Source organism: Ylistrum balloti, unplaced genomic scaffold (assembly GCF_031769215.1).
Source record: "Ylistrum balloti isolate Yb309-2 unplaced genomic scaffold, AGI_CSIRO_Ybal_v1 Utg370112, whole genome shotgun sequence".
Classification (NCBI taxonomy): Eukaryota; Metazoa; Mollusca; class Bivalvia; order Pectinida; family Pectinidae; genus Ylistrum; species Ylistrum balloti.
In genome coordinates this window covers 311274-329471 of record NW_026782133.1, presented here as the reverse complement: position 1 = coordinate 329471, position 18198 = coordinate 311274, and the positions used below count along the sequence as shown (strand labels likewise).

General features: G+C 32.9%; 1 protein-coding gene across 1 annotated transcript; it reads left to right on the top strand.

Moving 5' to 3' along the window:
* Positions 1–2341: 2341 nt before the first annotated feature.
* LOC132550237 (uncharacterized) lies at positions 2342–16590 on the top strand. Its single transcript, XM_060214277.1, has 6 exons — positions 2342–2490; positions 5063–5220; positions 5705–5857; positions 6212–6330; positions 6622–6800; positions 7005–16590. The coding sequence occupies exons 1-6, from the start codon at positions 2342–2344 to the stop codon at positions 7150–7152; spliced, it is 906 nt and encodes a 301-aa protein (XP_060070260.1). The 3' UTR covers positions 7153–16590.
* Positions 16591–18198: the final 1608 nt, after the last annotated feature.

Genomic DNA, 18198 nt, shown 5'->3' with positions numbered 1-18198 from the left:
TTTTAGTTTTGTTAAACTTACTCGTTTTTTTAGGAAATTTTATGAAATACCTTTTCATACAGTCTATGTCAAAATATAATTCTTGTTGTGTTCACCTGAATCCATTGAAACACAATTCTACCATGTAAACAATAACGAAAACCCCGTTTGTTAAGCTCACTTTGACTATCGCATCTCAAAAGCTGTATAACATCATCCATGTAAATTTATATATCACAGGACTATGCTGATTAAACCAAAATCTTAAGTCTCTACGCATATGATTAAAACATAAAACTACTTGGACATCTGGAAAAACTTCTAAAGAATTCTTAACGGCAGATTTCTTATCGGTAACAATAATCAGAAAACCTTCCAATAAATTAGGAATAAGAAATTCGATAGATCGCCAAAAATAATCACAAATCCGAGTTGATTTCTTATCGTGAACGAATAAAAACTTGTTAGTGCGACCTAAGGTTACCTTTAACCTATAGACTTCCCTTAACCTGATTCCAAGTTTGGTTCCTGTTAAATACGGAAGATGGTTTGCTATCAACTGAACAAAATGCCTTAACCTGCTTTCAAAACGGACGGAAAGGTTTTCCTGTAATCATTTAAACCATTTCCATGAACACTAGGAACAAAAACAGTTTCATCCCCTGTATACTGAACACCTCTAGGAACAACAATAGTTTCATCCCTTGTATACTGAACAAATCTAGGAACAACAATAGTTTCATCCCCTGTATACTGAACAAATCTAGGAACAAAAATAGTTTCATCCCCTGTATACTGAACAACTCTAGAAACAAAAATAGTTTCATCCCCTGTATACTGAACACCTCTAGGAACAACAATAGTTTCATCCCCTGTATACTGAATAACTCTAGGAACAAAAATAGTTTCATCCCTCATGTACTGAACAAGTCTAGGAACAAAAATAGATTCATCCCCTGTATACTGAACACCTCTAGGAACAACAATAGTTTCATCCCCTGTATACTGAATAACTCTATGTAACTGGACCTGTTATCCTGCGTTGAAAAGTCTTTTACCCTTTGTATCACCCTTTCTCACACGTTATGTAATTAGTTCGTTTTCACGTTTTTGTCGTCCTGAATATATCCCGATAATATCTATAATCTGGTGCTCACTCATCAATTAATCATTGCGTTATCAACTTTCATGCTAATTAGTATCTCGTCATTAAATAACTTCAAATAACCCCTTTAGGAATGATAGATACAGAAAATATTAGAATATGAGAAGAAATAAAACATAAAATTCAGTATTTTGTTTAATTCATTATTGTTAGATCGTTAGATGGTTAGCTTTTAAAACCAAGATACTAGCTCAGAATTGTACAACCAGGTGATTCTAATATTGATCATCCACATGTACAGGTTTTACCTTTCCTGCATTTGGATGTGCCAGTCGCATCAAGATCGCTAACACTGATTACAGTATATTTCACACTACGTACAGAAAGGCATACAAATTTTAGGGTCGTGTAGATCTGAGAAGGACTGCAGTTGAGAACAAATCAAAATCTTATGTTACGACACAGACTAAAGCATTTACCTCCCCCTAGCACGGGTCCGATTCGATGTGAAGTATGCCTCTTTTCTGAACGAAACTGATATATTTACAATCAGAAAGGTATAAATATTTTTGAAATTTCAAAAATCTAATATCAAATCTTTTTATAGCTAAAATTTGATAAAAAGGAAGTCGGAAATTTCATGGTTGAGTGCGGAGTACATGTTTTTTACACCCTGAAATAAAACAAATCGTCGATTAAAAAAAATCTCGATATCTAAATTAATTCATTCGAAGTGTACGATTTTTTTTTAAACATTTAAGTAGATAATTTGAGATTCATTAGATATTTTGTTCTCGAGACATAACTTATTTCTTAGTTTCGTTTTACGGGTATCGGGACCGGGAACGGCTTACAAATTCACCCACACCGGCTCCGGAATAATTCTATTTTAAGATAATCTAAAAATAGAAATTTATGAAAAATGATGCACATCGTTCTCATACGTGGTTATTAGTAATCAACAAAATCGGCAATCGATTGGAGTCTTCGGAATAAACGAAATTGTCGATCTTTATCTTGCTTTTCTCTTGCAAGTTTAATAAGGCGGACGAACCGTTTCAACCGCGTAGGCGAAAGCTACCGCACCTTCAATTTTTTCGTATTTCGCAATTTTACCTGGACATGTCCAATGGTTAACGTCACACCTTTTAAACAATTAAATATTATGTCTTTTAAACAGCGGTTATTTGTAATCGGGTTGGAGGCGTATTATAAAATCGTTTGATTTTCAATATACGAAACTCCTCTGTCAACAACATGACGCTAGCTCACATCATTAAAATCAACATGGCGACAACAGGAAAAGATGAGATTATGATACTCAACCCTGATCCTCCTCCCAAGAAAGGCACGGAAAGTGTCTCCGCTACAAAGTTATCCCAGAAACTTCAGAAATTAATGTTAAGGTAGGCAGAACATTTTGACAACCAAACGTGACTTCATGCGGGCTATGTCAAAACATCTCGGGTCACCTTTTTGCTTAAAGTAACCTCTTCACTTCAAGATCGTACACGGAATTTTAACTGATAAAATAAATAATCAAAAACTCATTTTAATTATTGAATTTGTAAGTCACCAGAACCGATTTTAAAAGAGATAAAAGTCTTTTTTGCAGTGAGTGGCAACAAGAGATAATGTTCTGAAGCTGATTATTTCTTGTATAAAGATAATTGATAGCATGTGACTAAGTTGTAAGTAATAAATAATGCGTGACTGTTCAGTGTTGAATCACAAATATTTCCAGGAAATAATCAAATCTATTAATATTATCTGCAAATAAGTTTATTTATTCCTACCAGGTAAACCGAATCAGTGATAAGCTGAATAAGAAATGTGTCAAAGTATTGTTATATCACAAAATATGTCCAAGGTGGCACCTTATTTTAGATTCTTGAAATTGTATATGCATGGGCCGTTTATCTGTTATTCTCACTTTATTTGAACCAAATCAGTTATTGCACAGCATTTCATTCATCCATTCGTTTTGCACATTTTACTAAATTGAAAAGATTTATTGGGAATTGGTTAGTAGGCAATGCCTTAGCAAGCCCTCTCCCTTACACATTTGCATTTTTTTTTTACATTTGCCAACATCATAAGTGGTGCTTTCCATTAGATAAATAAGTTTTCAGTATAGATTTTCTTGCTAAAGTTCTTCAGCATCCATCAACCATTAACAAATAAATTGGTATTAAATCACTACTCCAAAAACATTCCTGTACATGTAAATGCATTGGTTGTGTTTACATGTATGTTCATGTATTAGAGCTGAAATGAATGTTCAAACAGTTGCAAAAGAATATTTATTTCCAGAAAATGTAAATAGTGAAATGGTATTTTAATATTTAATAAGATTAACCTACCCTGGCCCTTATTGCAAATGCTGACAAATGTTCAAACTGGGTTTGGAAATATTTCCAGTTGAATTCAGATTGGATCTAAAGATGCTGTGTAGTTTTAACACACAAAGACAGAACATCAAATATGGCTAGTTATCATGGGCCAAACATCTTTTCACTTAAGATATCATAATGTATTGTCAGAATAACAAAGTTGCTTTAAAAGTTTAGCATACTTGGCTACAAGTGTCCAACTGACAAAAGAAAATTCACCATGTGAGCCATTTGTACTGTTGTTTTATTTCAGTGTATAGGTACATGTTACACAGTCATTATGCAAATGAATGGATCAGATTTATTAATCAGCTCAGAATGAGTTTAACATCAAAACAAAATTATTACCTTGACTTATCCTTCCGTCTTTACTGTTTTGATGTCAAAACAAAGTTGAGCAGCTAGGCCCTCAGGTAGACTTCTGCCATATGATCTACTTTGGGTCTTGTTTTACTACTAGTTCCTTCGTATTCTTATTGAAGATCTATTTTACTAAAATTAAACATAAAACTTTGAATATACTTTTTTTCCATTCATAACAAGCAACATTGTGTGTTCAAATAACTAGTACCAAGTTGAGTATATGAAAAATTACTTCATTGAAATAAACATTTGAATATTTGAATACCATCTGAATACATTTAACAAGTATTCCAATACCAAGTCTGCTATTCTTTTCAGCTCAAATATGTATGGTCCTCAGATTGTCCTAAAAGAAATTTGGATCCACAAAAATGAATCTTGTTATCAATTACTATACTTCTCTAGGATCAAAAATCATATTGAGACAGGATTTCCACTGATGACTTGTGTTTAATCCAAAGTTGGTGGTATCTGAAATTGAGACTCACTCCACGCTAAAGATGGCTGCCATGGCATCCATCTTTAAAATATGGCTTGTTATCACTTTTCTTCCTGTACAGTCCTACCTGAAGTTAAATGTATGAAGTGACTTTTTAAGAATGAAAAAATCGCATGCATCAACATTTACAAGTATTCCTTACAATTACATGGTAGAGAAATCCAGTACAACTTATCATGAATTTTTGTATTCCCTGGCAGATTGGACCGGGAGATAAGACCCATGGTACAATTGTATCAATGTCATTTACTTTAACTTAATTAAGCATATGATAAATTTTCTCGCTAAAAATTTTGTACTGTATGAGACAGGTAGATAGCTAAAATTTTCATACATTCACTTGCACCATGTGCTTGTAAACGTACTGTTGCTACCAATCTTGCAATAGTTGACTTTTTGGTAGAGTTACAAGACAAGACGAGAGAGATTTTGTAGTGGCAGTCATAGCAAAATATACTGGAAAGGGAAGATGTATAGAAAAATGAGTGGAAATACTCCATTTACATTGTGTGATTGCTTTGATATATATGCAAGAAAAAAATGTTTTATCTTTTAATTGATTTATTATTTGTTACAACATAATGTATATCATGCTGTTGTAAATCTTATAAAACAGAGCTTTAATGCCAACCCTGGCAGGGTCACTAAAATCCTATAATTTTGTATAGGGAGGAATTCTGACTAGCTCTGTGTATTTCTAATGTTTATTGAATACCTTTTTAGATTGAAGGGTGAGTGTATGCAGGAGGATGGAAAAGGCGTAGACTATTCCAAGATCAAAGATTCTCCAAGTTTCACTGCATACAAGGAGGAGCTTGCTCAGCTGCATAATGTTGATCTGTCAGAACTGACAGATTCACAGAAAAAAGTCTTCTTTATCAGTATCCTTTACCTGTCAAACTATATGGTTACTGCTATTTGTTGAATTCCTAACCATTGCCAAATTAATCATTGTTGTACAATTAAACCTATCCGATGTTACGAAAAAAAAAGATATGTTTAGGACTCCTGTCCTTAAAATCTGTCTGAGAGTACAAAAACCAGCTTTGACATGTTTAGAACCCTTACCCTTCAAATTTGTTTGACAATAATAGAATAAATCGTGATTTGTTGATATATACACAAAAAACTGACTTAGGAAAAGAATGCACTGAAGCTTTTGTTTAAACTATAATGATGCTTGTTTTTGAGAGACTGCGGTTTCATTTACCTGACAGTTTCCCTATAATTTGCTAACAACTTTGTTTGACAACTGTTTTACACATTAGACAAGCATTCTATCCAGTCATCAGCTGATATTGTGAAGTAAACTGAAAAGTTTATGTAATATTGTTGCCTCCTAGACATTATCACCTTAACCTGTAGATCTATATAATGCTTTGACTATACACGGCCTTAGTGTACTGGACACCCTGCCCAACTCAGTACTTGACATCAGTCATTTCTGGAAAAGAACATGCTACAAGATTGGAAAGCATGTTTACAGCCTTGATAACATGGAACATGGCATTCTCAGAGGTAACGCCATTACATTGCATTGATTTCCCTGATGCATTTTAAAATTGTGTTTGGATACTAACTAAGGCAATCATATCTTTAAAAATCAGTATTGAACATTGTATTGATATTCAAAAATTATTTTTTCGGTCCTAGGCCATAATTTTCATTCCTCTCTAATTTCAAATTAAAGTCAAATGTAGGCAGAGATTTACCAAGAACATGAAATGATCATTTTTTTCTTCGTCACTTAGAACCCTAATTTTTGCCAACAGTAAGAAAAAATGATCTGTTGGTGAATTTGACTTGTAGACAAAGATGATTTTGATGTATCCTGGTTTCTATTTTACAATCTCTATTGTAATTTACGGACAGGTAACCGACCACACCCTGCCACTACAGACAAGCCCTTCAAAGCTGATGACCCCAGACTTGTATATGCGTTAAAACAACTAGACCCTCGCATTCACTTTGCTCTGGTCTGTGGAGCAGTGGTAAGTGTATTGTAGTTGAAATAACAAAATTAATGAATTTTCAAATTTTTGATAAGAAGCATGTCCGTAGGATTAAACATGGTGTAAACTATTAATAGATCCAGAGAGTACAACCTTTTTATTGTTTACTGGTACAGTAGATACACTCTGTTAAACTTTAGCTACATGTCTATGATCCTGGATGATTATAAAGGTACTTAACATTCTGTTTACTCTGTTAAACTTTAGCTACATGTCTATGATCCTGGATGATTATAAAGGTACTTAACATTCTGTTTTAATTCTCACCAGTCCTGTCCAGCTATTAATGTTTACACTGAGGCTAACATTGATACTGCCCTGGACTCTGCTACCAAGAGCTTCTGCATACAGGAGGTGTCCATGTTTAATGAGGTGGATGAAATCTGGCTCTCCCGCATTTTTCAGTGGTACAGGCTGGACTTTGGTACGACAGAGGTCGATGTCATCAAGTAAGTCCATGTATTATGTTAGTGTTACAGATTTTCATGAAGCACTTCCCATTGATGTATCAATATTGAAGAGAGAAGTACATGGGGACTTGTAGTTAAAATTTCCAGAGAAATAAAGCCAAGAAACTTATAAAGTTGAAAGTTTAGCAGAATTATCTTATGTCCATGACTCCATGTTGGTAATATAATATTTTCTGATTTTAGATGGACCATGCCATACCTAGAGAAAAGTAAAGCAGATCGTGCCCATGTCATCCTGCAAAAATTACAGAGTGTCGGAAGAGTGAACATAAAATACAATGAGTATGACTGGAGATTAAACATCCCTGGATCACGACCTATTAACCTTTGAACAGGTCAAAAGTCATGCCCTGTCAAAACCACGTGAAAGAAAAAGTTGATGTTTTGTGAGATGAATCATCAGGATCTTCAAATCCCTAAAGGAAGAGATAAAAGCTATGTTAATAAGTTATTATTGGACAAGTATAGTTACCACAATTGATTCAGGGGAATCAACATTACAATGTTTATGTGAATCTCTAAACACATAAAATCAACTTTAACTCTTACCTTACACTAATCGTGCACTCACAAATTTACTTGTCAGTAGATAAGTTCATCCTGTACGGATAAATATGAAGAAATTAACTTAAAAAAAAAAGAAACTTCCATTTAATTGATATATAGCAGGTACATGATATCTAGCTAGAGGCAATATGTCTGGTATTTTTGTTCGCTCTCGGATATAATCAATAAGCTTAGTGCAAAATCTCAAAATGTTTGCTATTGTTGACTTGATGTGACCTCTCTCATAGAGATGTCAGCCTGCATGTTAGATGTAACCATGCATTGTAATGCAGAAAAGCGTAATGATGGTAGATCAGTCATATAGACATCTTTTGATATTATGATATCAGATATTCCTGTAAAAAGCAATAGAGTAGTTAATATATTTAATAGGAATAGAATACAGTCATGCAAGCCGATGAAACAATATATAATTCAACAGCTCCTTTTTCTTCAAATGAAGAAAATTGGATCACATAGTATTATATCACAAGCAATCTTCCATATTTCCATTGTTGACGGCTTTGATTGTTATGAATGTTAAAGACTTTACTCTGATGTTGTATGGTGGAAGATGTTCACGACAAATTCCCTTGTTCCGTATATATTTTCTGAGGCTGAAGTTTGTCCTTGTTGTTTTAACTGGTTATATTTATCGTATTGTTGAGAGTCCCTCGTTGTGTATAATTATGATATTCATCGTCACGCCACCAACTTATGCAAGCTTTGCTGGTTCTGATTCCTCGGAGGACAAACCTGAACTCTTCATTGGTATGTTATCCACCAAAATTTTTCAAATTGCCATAAAATTACTAGTTTTGATTTTTATTACAGCATTCTCCCCTTTTTTTGTTAACAAAGTTTAGTAGTTTTAACTTTTCAAGAAGTCTTGATTAGTTCTGTGTATCAAGTTTGATAAGTTTTTTTTATAATTCTGCATGCCATAAAAGATTATTAGAGATTTGGATTAGAGGTGTTATGGAAAGGCTAGAAATATATTGCAGTCATAATATGTTTAAAACATTCCCGGTGAATGTAATTTAAATTATTTAGACGTTGGCTAATTTTGAAATAACTAGTTTATAATCAAATGGGAAATGTATGGACAGTCTCAGCATTATTTAACATTATCCTAGGAAATTGTTTTTTTATTTTCTTACTCAAAGCTTGTATTTTTAACAGTCTATATAAAATTTCCACCAACTTCAGGTAGGTAATAAAAAAATATTAACAGAAGTTATAACATTTCCCACCCAACTTATATTGTTGATAGGCATTTATGTGTGTTACATTATAACCATTTACTCAGCATTAATAAATAACCAAGTGGTAACAAAGGTGCCACTATCCCTAGTCATATTTTTATTTGAAAGGTACAATAGACAAGACCTAAAGGGATGGTCTGGTGGTGCAAATATCTTACAGTGTGTGAAGAGAAGCAATGGACTTTGTAGATAGCTGTTCTAATTAATCCTAAAAAAGAAGATGAACACTGGTTTAACTTTTCTCAAAACAAAAGGCTCAATATTTCCTTTATTTCTGATCAATGTTTTGTATGATACATCAGATTTCTCCTGGTTCTTAAAACAGAGATATTTTAGCTAAACATGAAATAATTTTTCATCAGTCAGTTTGAAAAGAAGGGTAGAAATGCTAAATCAGTATGAGGCTTTACAGCTGTACAGTATGATATGGTTTTAATGAATTGTTTAACATTTAACTCAAGACTGAACTTCTTAATGAGTATTTTGATCAACAAATTCAATATTGATGGAAATGCATGTGAGGTTAAATAGTAACATTATTTTGTCTGTTTGTTACTGGTATATATAATAACTATTCATTGTCATTGATCAGGTTAGTCTTAAGTTAATCATTAGTATTATTAACTACTCTGACTAAAACGAGTTAATCAGGTCAGTCTGTGGTTAAACAATGACATAATTAACTAGTCAGAGTGTAGCAAGTTAAGTAGGTTAGTCTGTGGTTAAACACTGGTAATCACATCACAATAAAGGTATATATATATATATGTATAAGTTCTAGTGCAAGAATTTTTGTTTTATTCTTATTTATCACTGTGTTAATTATTGAAATAAGATTTATAATAACAAATTAAAAAGAAATAGTTTGTGTAATTATTTTATTGAATTAAGTGGTGAATGTCTAATGAGTTGTATTTTTCTATGCAATGACATAGGCACATGTTAATGTAAAGAGAATCGTTAATGTTAGTAGTTCTAATGGCTGTATTAACTAAGCATGGACTCCATCTTCTTTTGATTGCGATGTAATTAATTGAAATCAGATCTCTCACTTCTTCACACCATACAACTTGTTACATGTTATGAGGTATGATGTGAAATGAGAGATTCGATTTTAATGAGATTCATTATGACTGGATATCATCTACCTTTGCAGTAACTGTAATTTAACAAAATGCTTGTGTTAAGTTGATACTGTATAAAGGTCATTTTGCATTTATTTATTTTGCTTTTAATATTCAAGCTAATGTTTTGTTGTTTTGATTTTACATTTCAGAGTCTAATCTTTTAATGATTGTTGATCAAAGTCTTTTGTTGGAAACATATCTTCATGGTTCTTGAAATTCTAAGTGAATATGAATGTATATAAAAAAGGGGAAACCAGATTGTGATAGTAAGTTTAATATAAAGACATGAGATGACAAACTGTATACAAAGATTAATGCTATTCTTATAGATTTTGTGTGTGTATGACCACAGCTCTTACTAGTCTATGCATTGTCTTCATTGTTCTGCGTCAGGTGCATTTTTGTGATACTACTGATTCAATTTAAATCTACGCAAATCATGAAGTATGGTTACATACTATATACCTGTGACTTGCAAAATACAGGTGATTATATGATAGGGCACAGGTATGTAAAGATGGTTTTTACCATGTTAAGACATATGTGTAAACCTTATACAGATTTACGCAATATATTTCCTACCAATACCTCTGAGATCCCTACATGTGTAGGCTACCATCATTTATTTGTTACCTTTTTTTGCATTTACACTCTGTGATGCTGATTTGTGATTTGTTTTGTTTGTTTATTGTTTTGAAAACTGATGTTTGGAATGGGTATTTTGTACACCTTGCATGAAATTTCAGGAAGTACAGTGTTGATTTTCATATTTATGTTAAAAAAAAATTTAGTATAAAATTGGTTTGTGTTGTCTTTGATAAGGTTTCCTCTTGTCCATTGTTCAAAAGGTATTGAGTTAATGTAAAAATTGTGTTCTGTTCCACTGAATTCTGTACACTGCAATACATCATCACTGCCAACAACACATAGCAACTTAAAAAAAGGGGAGGGGATAATGATCTAGAGTTTTTACAAAATTTATCTAAACAAAAGGCTCGCCACTGTTGTCTTTTTTTACTCTGGCCAAACAATAAATTATCTTGAATGAGGAGGAGGAGGAGTGTGGGGTGGGTTGGAGGTAACTGATAACTTTAACTCTAACATAATCATTATTACTTATGTCTTGGTTATGTGGTATTTCACTTATGTGGAATGACAGGGTTTAGGACACTGGTATAGTTACTTATTGTGCTCTGTCCATTGTTTTTGTTCAATTTATATGGCATCAATTTTTTTACTTATTAATGTATGAAAAGACAAGGAGCCTAGGATGATGGCAATCATGTTGGTGCAAAAGAACAATTTTAATCAATTTTTTTTTATGATAAAACAAACAAATGAATGAAGAGATTTCAAGAAATTCTTCTGAAAGTAACATTGTTCAAACCGTTGCCTTATCTATGTTATATTACATTAAATGGAACAGTTCTGTATCATGAGAGTCACTTAATCAGCAGGATTAGAAAAAATCTTATTCATCATCAACCTGTGGAAAAGTTAAAGCTGCAAAAACCCAGCAAACTAGTATTTTTGCGATCTTTCTCCTTGGGTTGAGATCCCCCTCTTATCCTCAAGGGGACGAATCAATCTTTGGTATCCAGATACATTAGTAAAACGTCGGAGAAAAAGGGTGTCTGTCTCATGCTTCATGCAGCAGATATTTAAAATCCGGTATTAGTTATGCAGTAATATGTAGTCTATCACTAGTCTTGAAAATTATCAGGAATTATTATTGGTATATAATTTTGATATGTTGGTGTTAAGTAATATATACCGGTGGGGGTAGACTAATGTTTACCTTCATAATTAGTTCCTATTTACTGGGTTGATGCTAGTTTTTCAAATTCTTTAACTTATATGTAACATTTACAATGTCTCCTTATGGAAGTATGAAATTAGTAGTTATTAGTAGAAAATTTCCATAAAATAAGATGATTGGTTGATTACAGAATTTTTTGTCTTCTTGATTCTACCTATTGCTAGGCATTGTCTCACTGACCGTATGTGTGAAATCAACTGTGTTGGTTTAAAGTGATGATAATTTTCTTGCTGTTTTTATTGAAGAAATGGAAAAAATCTATAATTAATTGGTAATCGAATCTTAAAAATCAATAATTGTTAAAAACATTGCTGACAGTTCACATGTTGAAATACCTATTCTATATGATAGTTAGTGTATGGTCATTTTTCCTAATTGTAGTTAGTAAATCTTGGATTCTGTGTATACTAATAATAATTTCTAGACTTCTGTTCCTAAAAATAGTTTTATGACTTAACCTACATATTGTTACTTTTAATATATTGACTTATATATATATATAATTATATAACTTGTGTGTGGTGCTGTCAATTAATTCATATATGCCAATTTTGCCCTCTTTTTACATTTTGATGTACATTATCCACCAGCACATAATTAACATGTCTGATTTATTGATGGTGATGGTGCTTTATATCTGTGCATTTTGTGTAATTACAGTAAACAAGGTAATCAGTCCTTTGTAATTTTAGATTTTGATATAAATTTTTATTATGAAGGTTGGAATTAATTAAACAAAAAACAATTAGTAGAAAAAAGTATTGTAGTTAAAATTTGTGACATTAAGATTGAAATTTATGTTTAAATTAATGAAACTAAATGTAATCAATAGAATTGTTTGTAAGGACTTCGGGAATTCATTTAAGTGTGAAAAACGTTTGACCAAAATAGAAATCAAAAGTATCTACCAGTTATGTGTATGATTTAACTAGCTCTAAAGATTGTTACTTTGTTGGATTTACCTCACATGGTCTGCTTGACACAAAAGATCAATAGTCAGCACATTCAATTTGTAACAAAGAATTCTGTACAGTAAATATTCATTGTGTCCAAATCTTGGTTTTTAAAATATGATATTTTATTAAACTTTTGTAGATAAATTCTGTATTGAAATGATAAATATTTGTCTAACTGGGATGACAATTGTTAAAGATGACAATGACTCTGATTGTCCGGATATGTCAGGACACTGATGTCAGGAACAATAGAGTGACCCTGAAATGTTTATCATATTTTGAGTTATTGAGCTTTTAATTGTAAAAATCAGAATGAATTAGTCTTTAGAAAAAGGATGCCCCAACAGTCCTGGTTTTAAGATATGTCAAGGTATATCATGATTATGCTGTCTCAAATTCAGTTTTGTTTGCCATGCATAAAGCAGAGACAGCACTATGCAAATTTCCAAACAAAATAAGGTTAATTCTCTAGAGAGAGTTAATCAATTTAATGGATTACTGGCCTGATATTGCCACTGATAAATCTGTTGCTTTCATTTCATATTTGTTCTAGCTGATTTGAAACAGTTTTACATGTCTTAACAGATAATTAATGTTTCACGGTCACACCTTTAGTTTGAATGGTATATGGTTTAGATAGAAATATATCATATGTATGGTACACTTATTACACTTACCATATCTTAACACAAATAAACACTGTCCCCTAGTGAGAAAATATTGACTGAACAAAGGGAGGTGGCTTATTTGTGAGCAGAGTCAGCCATCTTGGATAATTGTCATACCTTACTTTGATACCTGGTATTATGGTAAATCATGGATTAATAACTCACCGGTACAGATCACGAATGTGACAAATGTCTTGACACAAATTATCAACCCCATGATTCATGTGTGATGCTTACAATATTCTGAGTATGTATGTATAAGGCACAGAAGGTGAGGTTTGGATTTTGTGCCAAGTCCATGTTAGATAGCAAAGATACACAATATAGACGATAGAAAAAATTTGTAAACTAAGGTGAGTTTTATTTACATTAAATTAATCAAAATAAGACATTCCAAAGATATAAAGTATGATCAAATTGTGTTTAACAGTTGTTAATCAGTGTTTTTAAGATGTCCCAAGACAAAATGTATAATCTACTCTTATTTGTTTTATACCAATGTAATAGATAATCTGAAAGATTCTCTTTATATTTACATTCATCAAATCTTAGTAGGTTCAAAGAGTAGATATTACTTATCTCAGAAACGAAAATGGTAAAACTTTACAAAATCTTTGCTTATTTTTTTTAAGTAGGAACTGTATATATGTGGAATCAACTATTTCCTGACAAAGAGTGTGAAACTGACAACAGATTTCCATCTTTTCTTAGTATCTCTGTATTCCCCATATCTTGCCTGTGTAGGAGATTTTAGTACTTGTAATATCTGTATCACTATACCTCCATTCCAGTATAGCCAAATCATTCGTAAGGGCATTACCTGTTATCATTGTTTATACAACAACTGATGAAATAAGATATTAGATATGCCTAGTCACATTTTGAAATGTAAGTTTAAACTTTAGACATTTTAGATATTAGGATAGATACTGATAGACCTTAGGCAAATTAGATACAGCTAGTCACAGTGGAATAAATTGGAAGGAAGATTATATTCAATTCTCAAATCATGATTTTGAGAAACTCATGCTGAAGTATTCTTTAGAGTGTTTACAGAACAAATTACTAAATACTTAGATGTGTGTCAAAATATGTGTTTCTTTAGAAGTGCTCCTACAGTTTATTTCATACCACATATTATGATTTTGATAAAATATCTGAACAAAAAATGTTTTCTCTTTGAAGCTATACTACGTGGTTAATAATATATAGAATTTGTGCATGGAATTGTTTTTATGTCATATAGAATATTACCATACTTTCTTTTCTGTAAATTTTCAAAAAATGATCATTATGCTTTCTCTGTGTTTTCTTATTAAGGCTTTCACTGTAATTATTTCTCACATATATTTGTAGACATCATTAGTTTTCTTGCTTAGTTGATAAATAATGATTTGTGTTCTGAGTTTTTAAGTCACAATCATGTCCACCTCTCTGGATCTCTAGATGTGTTACTTTACATGATGTGCATGTACACACCATCTATAATCTACTAACTGGTAGTCATTGTTGTTGCCTGGGTTTACTTATTGGTGGGTTAGTTGAGTCTACTTAAGGTTGGGTCTATGTATTCCTAATGGTTGGTTGATTGAGTCTACTAAGTCCTAATTTTTTTTAGGTCTGTATTCCTTATGGTTGGTTGGGTCTTCTTAGTCTTATGGTTGGTCTTCACTTGGTTCTAGTTGTTTCAATGATAGTCCTCGTGGATCTGCTGATGTGTTAAATATATCATACAATTCTTCAATCTTGATCCCCCAAATTGTATATGATAGTGAGTGTGGATCCGCTGACATTTTTACTATAGTTAATGAATATCAATCTCCAGATGTGTTAACTATAGTAGGTCTGTGTGGATTCCCAGATGTGTTTACTATAGTTAGTCTGTGTGTATTCCAGACCTGTTTACTACAGTTGATCTGTGTGGATTCCCAGACCTGTTTACTACAGTTAATCTGTGTGGATTCCTAGACCTGTTTACTATAGTAAATCTGTGTGTATCCCAGACCTGTTTACTACAGTTAATCTGTGTGGATTCCCAGACCTGTTTACTACAGTTAATCTGTGTGGATTCCCAGACCTGTTTACTATAGTAAATCTGTGTGGATTCCCAGACCTGTTTACTATAGTGAATCTGTGTGTATCCCAGACCTGTTTACTAAAGTTAATCTGTGTAGATTCCCAGACATGTTTATCATAGTCTGTGTGGATCCCTAGATGTATTTAATGTAATTAGTCTGTTTGGGTCCTATCCCTGTTTTTCCCTATTACCAAAGACTTTAAGACCCTGGCTGCTGTCATAGTCCAATAATATCACCTTCATATATTTTAAATTCATTAGCTGGCACAGGATTGAGCATATCACTCTTAGCCTTCGGCTAGCACAGGGCATATTTAGATATGTGGAGAAGGCCAATAACCATAAGTTCAAACAGATCATACTGAATTTACAGGCTTTTAAATTTTAGATATAGCTGATCCAGTTGACAAGTGACTGTAGGATGGGGACTGGATGTACAATCAGAGTGGATATTTAATTCAAGCTCTACCTGTTCCAATATAGACACAGCAGTTTAAATTGATCTAGAGCTTCCTGGTAAATATTTACAGATCATTATCAGGTTGTTGCCTGGTTTACCTGTTGATAGAGAATCAGCTCATGTGGAAAGACTTTTAATGCTTTGTTAAAATCAACCTCTGATTTCTATACCTGGTAGAAATAAGTCCTCTTAAAATAAGAAACAATAACATAGTGTTTCAGTGACAATTACCACTATCTTTTTTTTTTTTTAAAGAGATTGAACTGATCACTTCTTTTATTTTTGTTTTGTTTTTTTTTTTTCTATATTTTCTTCAGGTTGGTAATATCAATAGAATAGAAATTCTTAAAACACAAACCATCTCATACACTACGTACGTCAGTGCTAGTATGCTCCCCACTGGTCATTTGTTGTATGAAGATGATGGTGCCGTCATCGAAACATCACACTCTAATCTTCTATAAGATATTTATTATATTCATCATGTCATTATTTTTTTGCTCAAAAAATTTACACACAGCTACTGAGTCACATATTTTGAGCACAATAGATGGTAAAAATTGTGTATCCTCAGTACAGGATACAAGAAAGAATTGATGAAAACTATTTTACTGATATTACATTGTGATATTTATGAATTATACTGCATGCAATGTATTCTATATTCAGCAATGTGTGATACCTGGATTTTATCCATGTTACATTCGTATCTATTTCACAATTATTTTACCTGTATTGATTTATAAGTGTATGGACAATTCAAGGTTAATTTACTTTATATATACTACTTAAATGGTGTGAGTTTAATATTTGACATGATTTCCTTGTTGAATAAATAATCTTTCCTTCAACATTGCCTCTTGCTAGTTCTTTTTAGCTCTGCCGGTCAAGGATCGTAAGACATCATATGAACGGTCTGGCATCTGTCAGTCTGTGAACAATATTTCAACAAAACTTCTTTTCCTGTATGGTTGATAATTTAAAGACCGGAACTCTATAGTGGACCTTCTGAAAGGAAATTGATATGGAATTCAAAACCTGACATGTCACATATAAGATGACCACCATTGCCACCATTTTGAAAATATTGTTACTACTCATCCAGAAATTGGAATACAGTAACAATAATTTGATCCATTAGTGAGTTGAAGCCCTGTCACATTCAGGATGGCTGCCATTTTGGAAATCTTACTGTTATTTCTCCAGAACACGTTTGTATTGAGACTAGATTTCAGAATTTGTTTTATTGAAGGTTGTTGATATCACCTTGAAAAATACATCTTTAAAATTCTTTATACTTAACAAATTTGCAAAAACTTGGTGGAAGTATTGAAGGTCACAATTCAATAAAGTCTTCCTATATTTTTAGGTCACCTGAGCCGAAGGCTCATGGTGACCTATTGCCATCATGATTTGTCTGTCGTCGTGCGTCGTATGTCGGGCATTGTTAACTTTTCACATATTCGACTTCTTCTCAAGAACCACTGAATGGATTTTGACCAAACTTGGCACAAAGCATCCCCATGGGAAGCCACTTCAAGTTTGCGAAGAAAAAGGGCATGGCCCCAATAGGGGTCCCAGGAGGGGGAAAAAGGGGGTAAAATTAGGTAAATCTTTAAAAATCTTCTTCTCTTTAACCAACAGTCAGATTAAATTCATATTTAATATTTAGGGTCCTTATCTCAAGGTTTACAAAGTTTGCGAATTAAAAAAAATCAGATCAAAAACGGCCCCACTAGGGGGCACTCAAAAGGGTCAAAATTTCAACTTTTACCGATTTCAACCAAATTTGGTAGAAAATATCCCTTAGTGAAGGACATATGAAATTATGTTGAAAAAAGTTATTATGTCCCCTTTGGGGCCCATAAGTGGTGTAAAAGGGGCCATATGTAAAAACCTTCTTTAAATGACTTCTTCTCAAGAACTGTTGGATGGATTTTGACCAAACTTCGCACAAAGCATCCCCCATCGGCAGCCGCTTCAAGTTTGCGAAGAAAAAGGGTGTGGCCCCAATAGGGGCCGCAGGAGGGGGGAAAAAGGGGGTAAAATTAGGTAAATCTTTAAAAATCTTCTTCTCATGAACCAACAGTGAGATTAAATTCATATTTGATATCTAGGGTCCTTATGGCAAGGTTTACAAAGTTTGTGAAATGAAAAAAAAATCGGGTCAAAAACAGCCCCACTAGGGGGCGCTCAAAAGGATCGAAAATTCAACTTTGACCAATTTCAACCAAATTTGGTAGACAGCATCCCTTAGTGAAGGACATATGAAATTATGTTGAAAAAAGTGATAATGTCTCCTTTGGGGCCCATAAGGGGTGTAAAAAGGCCATATGTAAAAACCTTCATTAAATGACTACTTCTCAAGAACCAGTGGATGGATTTTGACCAAACTTGGCACAAAGCATCCCCATGGGAAGCCGTTTCACGTTTGCGAAGAAAAAGAGCGTGGCCCCAGG

What these genes read in the sequence shown, in the direction of transcription:
- LOC132550237 (XM_060214277.1), top strand. Translation starts at nt 2,342, where the DNA reads ATGACGCTAGCTCACATCATTAAAATCAACATGGCGACAACAGGAAAA. An exon ending in CTCTGGTCTGTGGAGCAGTG is followed by an intron (nt 6,331 to 6,621) that starts GTAAGTGTATTG and finishes AATTCTCACCAG; the next exon opens with TCCTGTCCAGCTATTAATGT. An exon ending in ACAGAGGTCGATGTCATCAA is followed by an intron (nt 6,801 to 7,004) that starts GTAAGTCCATGT and finishes TTCTGATTTTAG; the next exon opens with ATGGACCATGCCATACCTAG.